We start from the raw sequence: 16838 nt of genomic DNA, 5'->3' as shown, positions 1-16838 counted from the left end.
ATTAAGATACATGGGACCAATGGTAAATTGGCCCTTTGAATTCAGAATTGGCTTCTCATAGAAGATGGAGGGTGGTAGCTTTAGGGACTTATTCTAGCTGGAGGTCTGAGATTAGTGGTGTTCTGCAGGGATCTGTACTATGACCTCTGCTGTTGGTGATGTATATATATAACCTGGATGAAACTGAAGATAGATGGGTCAGTAAGTTTGCAGATGATACAAAGATTGGTGTTGTTGTGGATAGAGTAAATAACTGGCAAAGAACACAACAGAGTATAGATCAGTTGCAGATGTGGGCAGCAAAATGGCGTATGGTGTTTGACAACAGGAATTCTGCAGATGCTGGAAATTCAAGCAACACACATCAAAGTTGCTGGTGAACGCAGCAGGCCAGGCAGCATCTGTAGGAAGAGGTGCAGTCGACGTTTCAGGCCGAGACCCTTCGTCAGGACTAACTGAAGGAAGAGTAAGGGATTTGAAAGTGGGAGGGGGAGGGGGAGATCCAAAATGATAGGAGAAGACAGGAGGGGGAGGGATGGAGCCAAGAGCTGGACAGGTGATTGGCAAAAGGGGATACAAGAGGATCATGGGACAGGAGGTCCGGGAAGAAAGACAAGAGGGGGGGGACCCAGAGGATGGGCAAGAGGTATATTCAGAGGGACAGAGGGAGAAAAAGGAGAGTGAGAGAAAGAATGTGTGCATAAAAATAAGTAACAGATGGGGTACGAGGGGGAGGTGGGGCCTAGCGGAAGTTAGAGAAGTCGATGTTCATGCCATCAGGTTGGAGGCTACCCAGACAGAGTATAAGGTGTTGTTCCTCCAACCTGAGTGTGGCTTCATCTTTACAGTAGAGGAGGCCGTGGATAGACATGTCAGAATGGGAATGGGATGTGGAATTAAAATGAGTGGCCACTGGGAGATCCTGCTTTCTCTGGCGGACAGAGCGTAGATGTTCAGCAAAGTGGTCTCCCAGCCTGCGTTGGGTCTTGCCAATATATAAAAGGCCACATCGGGAGCACCGGACGCAGTATATCACCCCAGTCGACTCACAGGTGAAGTGTTGCCTCAGCTGGAAAGACTGTTTGGGGCCCTGAATGGTGGTAAGGGAGGAAGTGTAAGGGCATGTGTAGCACTTGTTCCGCTTACACGGATAAGTGCCAGGAGGGAGATCAGTGAGGAGGGATGGGGGGGACGAATGGACAAGGGAGTTGCATAGGGAGCGATCCCTGCGGAATGCAGAGAGAGGGGGGGAGGGAAAGATGTGCTTAGTGGTGGGATCCCGTTGGAGGTGGCGGAAGTTACGGGGAATAATACGTTGGACCCGGAGGCTGGTGGGGTGGTAGGTGAGGACTAGGGGAACCCTATTCCTAGTGGGGTGGCGGGAGGATGGAGTGAGAGCAGATGTACGTGAAATGGGGGAGATGCGTTTAAGAGCAGAGTTGATAGTGGAGGAAGGGAAGCCCCTTTCTTTAAAAAATGAAGATATCTCCCTCGTCCTAGAATGAAAAGCCTCATCCTGAGAGCAGATGTGGCGGAGATGGAGGAATTGCGAGAAGGGGATGGCGTTTTTGCAAGAGACAGGGTGAGAAGAGGAATAGTCCAGATAGCTGTGAGTCAGTAGGCTTATAGTAGACATCAGTGGATAAGCTGTCTCCAGAGACAGAGACAGAAAGATCTAGAAAGGGGAGGGAGGTGTCGGAAATGGACCAGGTAAACTTGAGGGCAGGGTGAAAGTTGGAGGCAAAGTTAATAAAGTCAACGAGTTCTGCATGCGTGCAGGAAGCAGCGCCAATGCAGTCGTCGATGTAGCGAAGGAAAAGTGGGGGACAGATACCAGAATAGGCACGGAACATAGATTGTATGGTGTTTGAGCTAGCCAAATGTGAAGCGTTGCACCTTCGTAAGCCAAATTTAAGGAGACAGTACACTGTTAAGGGCAAGATCTTTAACAGTGTTGAGCATATGGATATTGGTGTCCAAAATCATAGCTCCCTCAGAGACTACACAGGTTGATAGGGTGGTAAGAAAGCAAATGGCATGTTTGCCTTTATTAGTCAAAGCATGAAGTTCTAAAGTCAGTGAGTTGCACTGCAGCTTTATAAAACTCCAGTTCAGCCACATCTGGACTATTGCATACAATTCTGGTTGCCCCATTATAGGAAGAATATCGATCCTTTGGAGAGGTGCAGAAGAAGTTTACCAGGATGCTGGCTGGATTAGAGGGCATGTGTTATGAGAGGTTCGACAAACCTAGGTTATTTTCTCTGGAGTGGCAGAGGCTGAGAGATCTATAAGATTATGAGAGGCATAGAAAGAATAGACTGACAGTATCTTTTCCCCAAGGTTGAAATGTCTTAATACCAGAAGGTAAGATGGTGAAATTTTAAAGGAGTTACAAGGGGGAAGTTTTGTTTTGCAGAGAGTGGTGGGTACTTAGAATTGCTGCCTGGGTTGGTGGTAGAACCAGATATATTAGGGACTTTTTAAGAGACATTTAGATAGGTGCATGGATGTCAGAAAAATGAAGGAATTGGACATTGCATAGGCAGAAGAGATTAGTCTGATTAGCCATTTCATTACTGTTAAATGATTTGGCACAACATTGTTCTATGTTCTTTATTGTACTTGATATTGGAGAGGCTACACCTGAAGTGTTGTTTTCTGTTTTGACCCCCCTTCTTTAAGAAAGATTCTACTCTACTGGCATTGTTGTTATTCCTTTCCACGCCCTGGAGCACACCAGGCAGCAACTTTGCCATTTCTTCATCACTTTTGTCTGTTTTTTTTTAACAAGGCAGAGTTGCTAGCTCGACACTCAACCCAGCACAGATAGAAAGCATGCAAGGAGCAGGCCAGATTCCAACCTGGGACCACTCATTTCAAAGTCCAGTGCAGACACCACTACACCACTGGCTGGCTATTACTGGCATTGAAGACAGTCCAAAAAGGATTCACATAGATGAGAGGATTGTTTTATCGCAAGCTATCCAAGAAATAATATCCACATTGATTCGAGTCAATCAAAATAAATGGTGGTATTATTGAAACATAATATGACAAGAGTAGATGCTGAGGGCCATGACAAGAGATGTTGAACTGTTTTCATTGGTAGGAGAATCTTGAACATAGGGATAACATTACAATATTGGGGGCAGTCATTTAAAACTGAGGTGATACAGGGACAACTCATAGAGTGTGGTGAATTTTCACAATTCTTAACCCCGAAAACTATGGGGGTTATGATCATTGGGAATTTTTAAAGAGGAAGTAGAATAATTTTTGAAAGATGAGAAGAGGCTCTGGAGGAGTGGTGCAGAAAACTAGATGAAGCCCAGGGTAGATCTGCCATAATCATATTGAATGATGAGTAGGCCTGAAGAGTTGAGCGGCTTACTCCTGCTCCTAAATCCTTATTGCAAATTGATGGAAAAACTGGGACTTCCAACTTTAACAATTCTTCAAGTTACTTGAGTTGAAAAATCCCACATGGTCAGAATATTACAGACCAATTAAGTGAATGCATTATGAATGGAATTACTTTACATAGGCATGATTATTTGGAAGTTGTTGCCCAGTCAGAACTGAAAAAGAAACCCTTCAAATGTAAGGATTGGTAAAATTTATGTAATAGGAATTTATGTTCTCCAACACTGTAATTGGGGATTCGCATGTTGTTCTGATTGGTTCTTAAGAAGCACATTATTGAAAATGTTGAAGTGGATCAGGAATTAAAACAGATTTTAAAATGAGACTCCAGTCAGTCAGCAATGTAGTGTTTATTATAATGTTGATATTTCATAAGAAAAAAAAAACAGCAGCAAGAACAAAAGATCTATCAAACAAATTTCACTCAACTTCACAAACCTAATTGTTCAAATCAGGAATAAAAATATGTACTTGTCACACATACTGTCCATTTTAATACAATGAGTTCATTTAAGTGCCTAGTCATTTGCCAGACTTGGAGTTGGGAAAAATGCTTTGAGTTTATTGAACAGTAAGGATTCAAAATGTCAATAAAGACAGATTCAAAAGAATATCGGTATGCAGTAGTAGTGCTACTTCAACACACTAGCTGAATATTCATTAACTGAAATATGACTTATTGATCAGACATAATAATAAGCAGGTTCACACTGCTTATAGCTTTTAACAACTGATTGTGAACTATTTGCCAGCTGACAGGCACTAATACAATAATCAATATCAAACAGTATTTGATGTAGAAATACATCAAAGAGGGGGAAATATTTCCATGGCTTTTTATGTACAGTCATTAACAAATAGTATATACAAAAATCTGCGTATATACAGAAGTTAGTTGAGCCCTGGGCCTGTAAGCTTTAATAACAATACAATAAGAAACAGATAACAGCATGTCACAGATACCCAATTTTAATTTTCCTGTCAAATAAATTTTGTGATAATTATATTAGTCTGCTTCTCTGCAAATTTAAAGTAATATTCCATAATTTAAATTTACAAATGCTATAATTTTGCTGTAGTGCTGACAATGCTCAAATTTATTAAGTGAGATTTCCCGGAAGTAAACTTTAATTCCCACCGCAGCTTTGTCATGCTAGTGATACACATATAGCTACAATAAATAAGTGAGAGTTCTTCATTTTGCAAAGCGTCAATGCATGCAATCATTCTGGACAAAATGCAAACATGTTTAGCTGTTTTATTGTATCTCTGCTGATAGACAGTAATTACATCATAAACAAGATGGCAAATGCTGTAGGATGCTTATGGTGCCTTCACTCACTGATATTCTTCTTCGATAATTCTGGAAATGCTATAGGAAAATTCAATCTGATTAACCAGTTACGGAAGTACTGGGAAGGATTAACAGACCTATGCTAATTACCAAATTTACAGCAATAACCATTGCTTTTCCCTCAACTTTGTCACCATGAATGAAAATGATCAATATAGGAGATAGCTTCACAGCAACTCTATGGTGACTTATCTATTTGGTCAGTAAAACTATCAGAATAATTATGTGAACTGGGAAGGTACAATGTTTAGACAGATGTTGTCCTGATCTAGAAGTTACTGAACATAATCAGGAGTAGAGAACGCAAATGACGTTATACTCACTGATCCAGGGGTATAATGACAAATGTGGAGGCCCTGCATATACCAATGGCGATGGTAACACAGCATATATCTGGGTATTTCTAGTTTATATTGTTCAGCAATCTATTGTCTTTCCTAATCAAGTCAGCAATTTGTCAACAAGTCCCAACCTATAATAATCCCTGCCAAAAATTCAATAATGAAACTGTTCTACAATACTCAAACCTCTGAGTAGATGATCAACAATTCAGGAGTAGAAATGAAGGAGCCAGGAATTAAATTAGAAGTCGAAAGGAGTTTGTAAACTCAAGTTGAGTACATTACCAGGGATGAAAATCATATTTGTAGTACTCCTTAGAGCATTGAAGTTTAAGATGTGATTAAAACCACAAGTAATGAAACAATTACCTCAGTAACATTGCTCAATGTTACTTAATCGGATGCATGTGTAGTCCTATTTTGTTTTTTTTGTAATATTGTACAGAAATTATATTTTTCTGGCAGATGTGTAATCCTGAAATTAGAGAGCAACAAGACTTCTGCACAAACTTCTCCCTGTCCTCTCCCATGCACTTCAAAGACCAAAGAGACACTACTGCAAACAACTGGCTATGTCTACAATCACTAATCCTTGTATCAAGATTCCTACTACCTGTGATAGAATATAGAAAACATGATGAACTCAGGAGGAACATGGAGAATGCATGAAGAGGAGTGAAAAGTAAGTTTTACAACTACAACTTTAAATCTAACATTAGGAATGGAAGGTTTGCCTTCTTAGATATTATTTTTTGTACACTATTAAAATAATTTTTCTTGTATAAAACATTTATGATATTTGATGAAACTTTTATTTATTCTGGATCAGTCTAGATTCATAACAATTTCAATTTCTGTTGTGAAAACTTCCCCAACCAAATTTTCTCCCAATCTTCTTTTAGTCATTGTTACCGCTGGTCAATAAGAGGAGTCTGGTCTAATCTAAAAGGCAAATATATGATAAAGTCTTAAGTGAATTGCAATGAAATAATCAGAATGGTTTTGTCACTTGTTTTAGTCAATTGGTACAGTTTTTTTTTCTGTAGGAAATACTACATTTAAATCTAAAACATCATTACACTTCTAATTTTATCCTTCAAACTACTCCCACAGTCCTGTATTCATCAACATTAAATTGCTCAAAATATTTGATGCAGCCTGAGTTTGGGAGATAGGGTGTAGTAATGTTCTTGGATACTTTTCATCTTTAACCAGTTAAAAACAAGCCACACTCTATTGTACTCCTAGGGACAACTTTGATATTTGCTGAAAACGTACTAACTACTCAGCTGAATAAATGGCCTATTTTAAAACATTCCAAAAAATAACAAGCAGCGCTACTGTTGCTAATTATGCTACTGTTTACTCTTTTACTCCAAACCACCTTGCATGCAAAGGCACACATATAAACTGGAATTACTCTGAGGTCAGTCTGAGATTGAACACAACTCCTCTATTGAGAATAGAGAGGAAAAATAAGACCAAAGTACTGTACATATAATCTCAGTAGGTTGGTTGCAGTTGTGTACTGTCACGGAAACTTTCGTGGCATTTTTTTTTATTTGCTACATTAATGCCATCAACCCTGAAACAGCAATCATGTACAAATAGTAGCAATGTCAACTACTGTTGGCAGCCTTCTGTGCACATCGAAACCTGGTAACAAACTCAGGACAAAGTGAAAACAGTGATGGCAAGATAGATTAAAACAAACAGAAAAACATCCCTGATATAAAGGATTCAAATGTTTTTCCTCATTTTGACTTCACTGCAGCCCAACTAAAATGTGGACTTATCTTTATTAATCCTTGAAAACACAAGAAGCCACCACTATTGGTAAAATCTTCAATTAAAGAAATACACCCTAAAAGAAATATGCTTGTGATTGTACAATGTAAATTTAACAAGGAGGGAAACAAGTTGGTCACAGAACCTGCATTAATTCATGTTTAAACTAACTATTTAGCAGTATTTTTATAGCAATATTGATTTAGGAAAAGTAAAAATATTGAGATTTTCTACACATTTATATAGAATATAGAATATTTAAGTTTCAGCAGATACTAAACAATGAGATATAGATTATTTGATCTATTATGTAGACTCATAAGGCAAGGCCAACTTATAAAATCAGCAAATATTTCTTGCACCAACATTTATTGAACCTACAAGACAAAGAAAAGATGGTTAATTTTCTCTTCATATATACTTCTCCCTCCATCACGTAATGATTGCTTAGAAAATTCCTACTCGCTTTGTTCCTAAAACTCCATACAGATCAACATCTTATGGATTTACAGTCAATCTTAGAAAATCACTTGCAATAATTAGCGTTAATAGTTCATCCAAAATAGATCCTGTGTATCAAATGAGTTAAAAACTATGTAACAAAAATTACTCAAAATTCATCACAGCCTATGAAATATACATAGTGACAGATTAATATTTCAAATGAAATCTTGTCTTTTTTTCCCCAAAACTGTTATCTGGTATGCTGTGTGTTCCTGGATTTTAAAATTCTCGACAAAACTGTTTTAAAAACATTTCAAAAGGGTAGATAAAGTTCATTTATCTAGTGCTTTACCACAATTCATGTCTCATAGTAGATCATATACAATGAATTACGATGAAATGCAATGACTGCAAGTGAAACAGCCTTTTCATATTCAGCAAGTTCCCACAGACAACAATTAGAGTTGTGTAGAGGCAAATTACACAGACTGAACTGAGACTCCTTCAATAGGGATTAATCAGATAAATATATAATATCCTCTATTCTATTCTTCCCATTTCCTGATAAGGGCACAAATGAGCTTCCATTTATATTGCATTTTTCATGCACTTTCATAATGGCCCAATGTACCCAAGGCCAATTAAGCAACTCTAATGTATAGATACTGCTGTAACAGAGGAAACCACTGCCACTTTCCACACAACCATAACATAAATATGATAGTTTTCCCATAATGCTCTGTGGAAGAAAATTGTAAGTTACAATAATTTTGAATTAAATGTTGTTGTCAAGCTTGACTAGCTAGATATTGCTTAAGATTTGGGTCATGAGGGTGATGGGATAAGAGGCAGACGCTGCCTTGCTTGTGTGAGCTAACAATAGTAGGACATAGATGATGCCAGTAATGAGATATTGTTAATCTTTTTCCAAGATTGTCTAGCAAGTAGAGGAATTAACTGTAGACACGTCTCTATTTTTGTGCATTGCGCGGGAACGTTAGTAATCTTGCTAATACCTAACAAGTGCCTTTGGATTCGCTGATCAAGTATGTTTAGCTGTTGGCTATTGCCCAAAATTTACTGTATAAATTCAAGATGTAACCTGACATTGTCAGAGTCATAAAACAATGGCTCCCAGTGATCACGTAATAAAAGGTTAACTGTATACCGAGGTCTGTATCTTTATTTCTGTTCCCTAACAGAGTAAAGTCTCTCATAGTGATGAAATTCTTTTACAGTGAAGGTAAATTCTTTTACACATTCATTAAAGAATAAATTTTGGTTAGAATAATATTTTTAAACCCTTTGTATCTTTAGGATCCATCCAAAGGACAGTCAACGTAACCAAAATTCAGCAGCTCCGCAGTATGAGTTAGAGAGATAAAACATGGAAAGAGGCCTGCTGGTCCAATGAGTCCACACTGACCGTCAACCTCCTTTTTACACTAATACTATAGTTGAAAGGCAAAGAGAGATACATGCCAAATGTAGGCAAATAGGATAAGTATCGTGGTGGCATGGGTGAGGTGGTCTGAAAGGGCCTGCCTCTGTACTGTAAGATTCTATACATTGGTCCCATTTTGCTCACATTCTAACAAACCACCAAGATTTTACCACTCTCCTACACACCAAGGGCAATTTACGGTGCATAATTAACAAAACAACTTGCACATCTTTGAGATTTGGGAGGAAACAATAATGAGATAGAAATCCAGTTAGTCACAGAGAGAACACGCAAACTCCATATAGACCACAACCAAGATCAGGATTGCACTTTGGAGCATTTCTAGCTGCACCACTGTGCCTCCCCTGTTGCAATGGAGGATTGACCCAAATCACTTTTGCAGTTATGTCTCTGGAGCAGCACTTAAAAAAGCACCCAACTGCAAATTTCACAGGGTGAGAGAGCTACTGGCATGCAAATTAAAACTATTTCTGCTAAATGACTTGTTTATATTACCCCTTATTTCTGATAACTCTTATAATTGGTAGTGAAATCTAATGACTAAAGGTTAATTTAAAACATTGAATTATTTTTAATGCCTTAAAACCTGAACTCTACACGTTTACCCTACTGTTTCACTTGGTGGCGCAATAACATCAGCTCTGGAGCGAAGGTTCCTGAGTTCGAATCCAAGTCAGGTTGAGCATCGAGCTAGCAACTCGGTCTCGTAAAAACAAGAATAGCTTGCTACGGAAACACCGTCATGACGGTGCCCCAATAACTTCATTGCCAAGTTAAGGGGTATTCTTCTTCTTCTTTACCCTACTATTATTTCCCTCTAACTACGATAGCTGTTATTAACATAAACTTAAAAATTACAAATAAAATTACTTCATGTAGAAGAAAATATCAGGAACTTTACAAAAGCAGTTTTATTAACATGCAAATAGTAAATTCCTCAATAGCTGTTAACTAAGAATCCAATTTTGAATTATCTCAGGATGCAGGCAGAATCACATTTTCAGCTCAACTGTTAATTAAATACAAAATATACTAATGCCCCATAACCTATTGGTCTTCAAACAGAATTAAAACTACCCAAGGTTTCTGCCACTTTCTTTGATGTAAAAGGATTCTGTTTGCAAAGTATGCAGTTTTTAGTTCTGTGATAATACTGTGACAATGACATGTTGATCCATATCTATATCAGGAAGACTTAATAAACGGTAACTTTAATATAAGAGTTTTTGTTCCAGTTTTAAGTTACAACAGATAGTATTTCAGCTACCAATGTGTTGACATGCTGAGAATTTTAAATAAATGACAGTAACATCAGAATCTGTTGAGTATATTCACTGCATAGGAGAGATTTTAATCCAGCTGCTTCTTTTTGTTGATTGGATTAATTTTTCCCACCTTTCCATTCCAATTCAAATCCCCTAATGTACTCAGCAAGGCCAGCTTGTATTTAGCTCAACAGTAATGTACTGGCCTTTATACCTCACTCTAGTGGCTATATCATTATGGGAAATACAGAGTATGATAGCATAAACCGACAACATTGCAAACTGTCACTCATGGACAAGTAGCACTGGCTGATCATCTTTTCTCCTAAACCACAGTACTAAAGCCAGCTGAAAATGCTCCATGAAGACTAACTTTGGACAGCTCTGACATCCAACCTGGAGGGTGATTAGAACTACTTGGATCATTTATAATTTCTCTTTAAAAAAACACTCCCATCATTAAGGCATTCAAAAATAATTTCAGACAATTGATTCTTAAATTCATTGACTCATTTGGTATCATGAAAAAATGTACTTTATATAGTAACAAATGGGGACAAAATTGCTTGATACTTCAAAAACTCCATCCCATTTCAGAATTTAATATAATCACATTTCTGGGTGCAAAGGTATAATTTCAAAACTGAATGTAGCTATGAAAATCAATTTTCATTTGATTAAATACAAGCTATTAACAGAGGTCCAGAAGGTTGCAAAATACGTAAATATTCCTCACTATGGTAACTAATCCTCCACAGCATTATAAAGTATGCCCTCAAAATCATGAAAGACTGATAAGAACAATTACAAAAAACAAGAATGAATCTATGTCCGTGCATCAAATAGTTGACAGGAGTTCATTCATATGTAGGGGATGCCAATCTGTTGGGTACCCTGGAAACAGCCTGTACAAAGCATTTGACTTGGGGATATATAAGTGATTCCAGCAAGTCAGAGCATCAGACTTCTGCCAGAAAAAGTAAATCACACAGATTAACTTACTTTGGGAAGGTATATTCATTCATTTTCATAAGAACCATGTGCACATACTTAGGATGAAAAGCAGTAAAGAAACACTGTAGGTACGTTGTGCTTCAATCATTAATTGACATTGACATTGGTCTGAGAAGGAAATGAATGTTGAAAATAGCAAAAAAGTCAATTATGTACAGATATATATTATACCCTTCAAAATATTTGCACAGTAGGTACATAGCTGGGATAAAACATGAAAACATAAACTGCTACAGTACAGTCAATTAAATCAGTTTAGTAAGGGTTGCAAGGATACATTTCATATCCATCCACCAAGTGGAGAAATTGCTCAATAAATAACTGAATAAATAAATGAATTTTACGTATTGGATAATTCCACATTAAATCAGTTAATTCACATTATACAGATTTACACTTTATCACGGGCTCACAGCATGTGGATCAAATCAATCCCAAGTCCTCATAAACCAAACACATGGCATGTATGATTACTTAACATCTATAAAACGTGAAAATACATTTAAATGATATACTAAATACAAATAAATGGAGGATAAGGTGCAGATAAACTGCATCAGTGAAAAATATTGCAAAAGTACACCTCTCCAACCCTCTTTATCTGAATGGTATGAATGCTCATCTGTACTGAATCAATATATTATACCTCAGCCTCCATTATTAGAGCACTCCCAAATTCAGTACGTTAATAGAAGCTGAGCAAATTGGAAGCTGGAGTTAACAATGACTTATCTTAATAGATTCTCACATTTCATCTAGTGACTTATAGCACCAGAGAATTTTTAAGCAAAATAAACGACAACTCAATTTTAAAAACAAATGTATAGCACAAGAAATTCAAGCTGCAATAACAAAATGAGTAAACATACACAGAGAAACACATTCAAGTATTCTTTTTCATATAAGATTTATACAAGTAATTATTTTTTGTTTTAGGATTAGAAAATGTTTAAATATTTTGTATTAAAACTAAGCTTTATTTATAATATTGCTTAACATCATGCCTTCAATGATAAAATACCTTTTTGCCAACAGCTACTGACTGCATGAGTTTGGTAATTCACGTAGTACTCAATAAACTTTTGGTAATACCATTAATTGTTAATCCTTTAGTGTGGTCGACAATATAAATTAATGGCACAGAGCATGCTGTAGCAGGATGCAACAATCAGCATAAAAATAGACTGAAATAATCACCAAATAAACTTACAAACCAGCAATATAAAACTCACTGTGATCTTTAAATATTAAGTTAATGTGCAATTTAGACAGCTGTCAAAAACCAATTAGGCTTCTCTAGTTTAGATTATCTTGAATTATTAATTCATTAAGACTCTTATTGCCAAACAAATATCCAGTAAACTACTGTATATTCAACCTGAGTATCAGAAGAATTATCTTCTATTTTATATTTTCAATGTAAATGGAAAGATAGTCTGTACTGGAAACAGTGAGAATGATACAGTTGATACAAATTAAAAGCTGTACACTACCCAATGAATTTAACTCTAGACGCAGCAACAAGCAGAAGCAAATGCAAATCTTACATTTCTACAGGGTGAGGAACATCAACTAAATGGAGCAATCAGAGGGGTCAATATTGGTTTCCTTAAGGTAAAGCAGAGGAATTGAACAGAGGTATTTAAGACTCTGGATTTGATAGAGAAACTATATTGAGAGTAAGGTGGATCAGTAACCCGGAGTCACCCATGTGGGGTAACTGGAAAAGTCTTAAGAGCAAGATGAGATTTAAAAGAAATCTTGACTTAAGGTGACTTTGATTACAGAAAAGGGTGCTAAAAGCAAATTCAATAGTTTCTTTTAAAAAGGGAATTGCTACATTGTTGAAAAAGAAAATAAAAATCATTGCTTTTTAATAATTTGCTCTTTAGTTTTTAATTTATTCTTTCAATGATCTAGCATTAGCACAACAGAGTGAACCAGCCTTTCTCCATGAATCATTTCCTTGAATGTCCCAAAGTAGATTCTTAACTGAAAGACCTTTTTTTTCCAAAATGTACTCACTTCTGTATAAGCAAACACAACAGGATGCCTCACATAAGATCTCAAAAGCACCAATGAGACTCAATTATTAATCTGCTTATGGTATTATAAGTTGAATAATATTAGCTGGGAGAGAAGCAAATGTTTCTCTTCACAGAGCTACAGGGCCTCTTATGTCCATGAAATGAGACAAAGGATTTTATCTGAAAAAATTGTACCTCTGACATTGCAGCACTCCTTCCATATTGCACTGAAATGACTTTCTTGATTGAATGCTATAACTGTGGAATGAACTCAAATGCACAAGGTTCTGATTGAATATAGAGAATACCATGTTATAGCCAAGATGACAATTTTACAATAGATGACAAACTCTATCTTGAACACAAGATATACTAAAATATGTTTCACCCAATATTTATGGAATTAGATTCCCATAAGGACCACTGGTTTGGGGCTACAGCTTATTTAGTATTTCTACATACATCTTTGTGATAAATATTCAATCTCCTTTCCATGGAACCTGTAACACTGCAATGCATAAAGCTTCATGTGTATGAATTGGTACGCAAATACAACAGTAGCAGCTTATTCTTTAAACTTTCCAAGAGGTACAATCAAATCTGTAACTTGGAGGCTTCTCTTGATCTTGAGAGAGTTCAGTAGTGCAGAAAGGACAACCCCAGGAGTCTCTTCATAGTCAGTCCCTCAGTAACCAATATGACTGGCTTCCATTTCAATTCTGTTGGTTCTGAGGTGGATGATGTGGGACACACATATTATACCACAAATGGGGCAAGTGATGCATGACAGGGCACAAATGGGTGGTGAGAGAAGTGTGCACTCCTTCTGTCTTTTCCTCTGGACTTTTAGTACGTACTCCCAACACACGGACTCATGATTCTCAATAGCATCATGAATGGTCCTTCCCCATCTTGCAATCAAGGGTCAGGGATAGTGGGCAGTGAGTGTGTTATACCTTTTCCAAGGAAGCTTTGAGAAAATTCTGGAACCCTTCCTCCATCCACCTGGTAATCCAAGAATCTATATAATTCTAGGAAAGTAAGATTGGAGCTAACTCGCTCAAAGCTTAAAAAAAAATCTCTAATTCTGCTATATTGGTCAATAGCGTGATGCTTATATATTTCCAGTTACCAGCCTCAGATTCCAGGAATCCACATATTCAAGTAATACACAAATCTTAACAATTTGCTGTGTGCTACAGTCCTCACAGTCAATTAAAAAAATAATTCCATTCACTCATAAATTGCTTATATCAAGAGATCTGGAAATCAGAATTTACACCAGTAAGATAGCATAGCTAAAATTAGACAGTTTCATACATTCAGACCAAATATCAAGCAGAACAAACCAGTGATTAAAAGAATTACATATAAATGCTACTGAGTTCCCAGGGCTTATAAAGTAGTACTGACATTCCTAAATTTTTTGGAGAATGACATGTTGGAGGTGGCGGGGGTGAACTGGCAGTTAAAAAAAAACAAAAAACAGGTAATGTAGGGGTTTTTAAAAAAATGACAGATGAGTTGAGAGATGCCAGTTAGTCATACCTATCTATCCATTTTGGAATCAGCATTAGGAATGTAACACACATGACAAAATAAATATCTGAAAAATTGTAATAGGAAAGAAAGATGCGCAGTTTGCAAACTGAGGAGATAGTCTGACTACTGCAGCAGCCTATTTCATGGCCACTTCAATGCAATGTTTATAAATGAAAGAAAATTTGTCATATATACATATATAGCAATTTATCATACAACGCACAGATTAAATGTTTGGATTATAGCCATATAATTTTCTAAAAATTCAAAACATAAAAACTTGTAACTTGCAATTTTGAGACCAAACTAGAAACACATCTAGGAGAGTATAGTCTGTTAGGAAAGCATAATTGCCTAGTACATATACTTTGGAAACGTTCATTTCACAGGATGGTTTGTTCCTTAGCTTAGTGATGAGGTGGCGTTATTGCAGTTTATATAAACTATACCACACAAATAGCTTATGCTGTACATGATACAAATACTTAAACTATATTGAGGAATCATTACTTTGCATCTAATCTGCTGATTCAGACAGTGTCTGAGTCCTTGGGGAAGTTTTGCACTGCACACAAAATATATCCCTCGTCAAAAAAGAATCACAATTTCAAAAAAATACATACAGCTTTAAAAATAAATTGGTTTAAATACATGTGGAATTTTTAGCTCAAGTGACAATACTGATTCACCTTCCAGACCCCACCCCATGATGATTCTTGCCCTAATGCCATAGTCCATGAAAAATTTGTAAAATAGATAAGAACTACATGTTAATTGTAGATAAGGAAACATACTTTTATCATCTGAGACATGTTTAGTTATGCATTGTGCTTCCATGTTTATAGCTACCATTGTTTATGTATAACTTAGCTTCCTACTTCTTTTAAGCAAATAAAACTATGGTTTTTTAATACCAAAGGGAAAATAACCTCAGCACAAAAAGTTAAGCTTGATTGCTTACAAGTGAATCACACAACTGGAAACATTACCAAATGATGCGTTGGTCTTGGATATTAACAACATAACATACATTCACTAATAGGTTGATTGTGGCACTCTGCAATCAATTTGTGTCAAGAAAACGTCTAATCAACCACACTTCAGAAGGACATAGGCTAAAGAACAGTGATCTGTCACTGACAAACAATGACCACATAGAACCACAAGATACGGTTGCTGTGTGAGCAGAGCTGTGCAGAAACATTGTTAACAAATACCACTGTCCCCACTCCCACCATGCCCCCCTCCCAGAAGATTCAGAGATCCCATTCTACCAAATTGATCTCTGCTGCAGCTGTTTCTTTTGCTTGAGTTTCACATTCTGCATGTCATCACACAGAACCCAGCTACAATAAGCGATGTTGTTGTATCATTCTGATGACGTTGCTTCTAACCAAGTTGTTCCTCTCGAAGAACTTCCTTCTTTGTTCTTCAAAAATGATCTGCATAGATTTACTGATTGAAAACAAAATAAGAGATATGAAACTTAATTGCAGGCTTCAAAATGAGCATGTATTCATTACTGTGAGGTGGGGGGGGGGTGCTAGTTCTTGATTTATAGATTCCAGCATTCTTAGTGACCATTTGTTATGTCAATCATTAAGATACAGAAGACTAAACAATTATGGATGACAATCAAAAGAAAGAGACATCTTTTTCTAGCTGCCACCACACCACAACTCATACATTTCAATAGCAATAAAGAGAGATATTACTGAATATCCTCCCCACACCCCACCACCACCACCAGGTCTGTAGTCAATTATGGCATCTTTACTGCTGCATAACTTGGGGTCAACTAAAGCATTAGTGACAAGGATCAAATTTAACACTATCCTGATGCAATTACTTTAGACACTGAGGCACCTTAAGAGGAACCAGATGAAAAAGGTCAATTCTTTTCAGCTGATTTTTTTTTAAATGAGTAGGTAACTTTCAGTCACGTTGCTTACTGTGCTGGCTTGGGGTACAAATAGGGGTAATTTATTTACTATTTGACACAAAGATTAAAGCTTGACTGGTATTCCTTCACCACAAAAACATGAAGGGAATGGCAGTACTAGTTTCAGATATAATGGTTAATTTATTGCTGCTGATAAAATGAATATTTATGTTACATATCACAAAATACTTGGTATTATTCTGAAAGGAAGTGTTAAATCTGTCTACCCA

General features: G+C 36.8%; 1 protein-coding gene across 2 annotated transcripts in view; it reads right to left on the bottom strand.

Annotated features, from left to right (window-relative positions):
* Positions 1–4585: 4585 nt before the first annotated feature.
* LOC140188322 (phosphatidylinositol 4-phosphate 5-kinase type-1 gamma-like) overlaps positions 4586–16838 on the bottom strand; it is a 178990-nt gene continuing 166737 nt past the window's right edge. For both annotated transcript variants that reach the window (XM_072244452.1, XM_072244455.1), the window contains one exon: positions 4586–16121. In XM_072244452.1, the coding sequence (XP_072100553.1) occupies positions 16119–16121 (3 nt within the window). In that variant the 3' untranslated portion in view covers positions 4586–16118. The remainder of the gene's footprint in view (positions 16122–16838) is intronic.

Source organism: Mobula birostris, chromosome 26, assembly GCF_030028105.1.
Source record: "Mobula birostris isolate sMobBir1 chromosome 26, sMobBir1.hap1, whole genome shotgun sequence".
In the NCBI taxonomy this organism is placed as follows: Eukaryota; Metazoa; Chordata; class Chondrichthyes; order Myliobatiformes; family Myliobatidae; genus Mobula; species Mobula birostris.
Note: the sequence above shows the minus strand (reverse complement) of the source record. Positions and strands in the feature narration are given on the sequence as shown.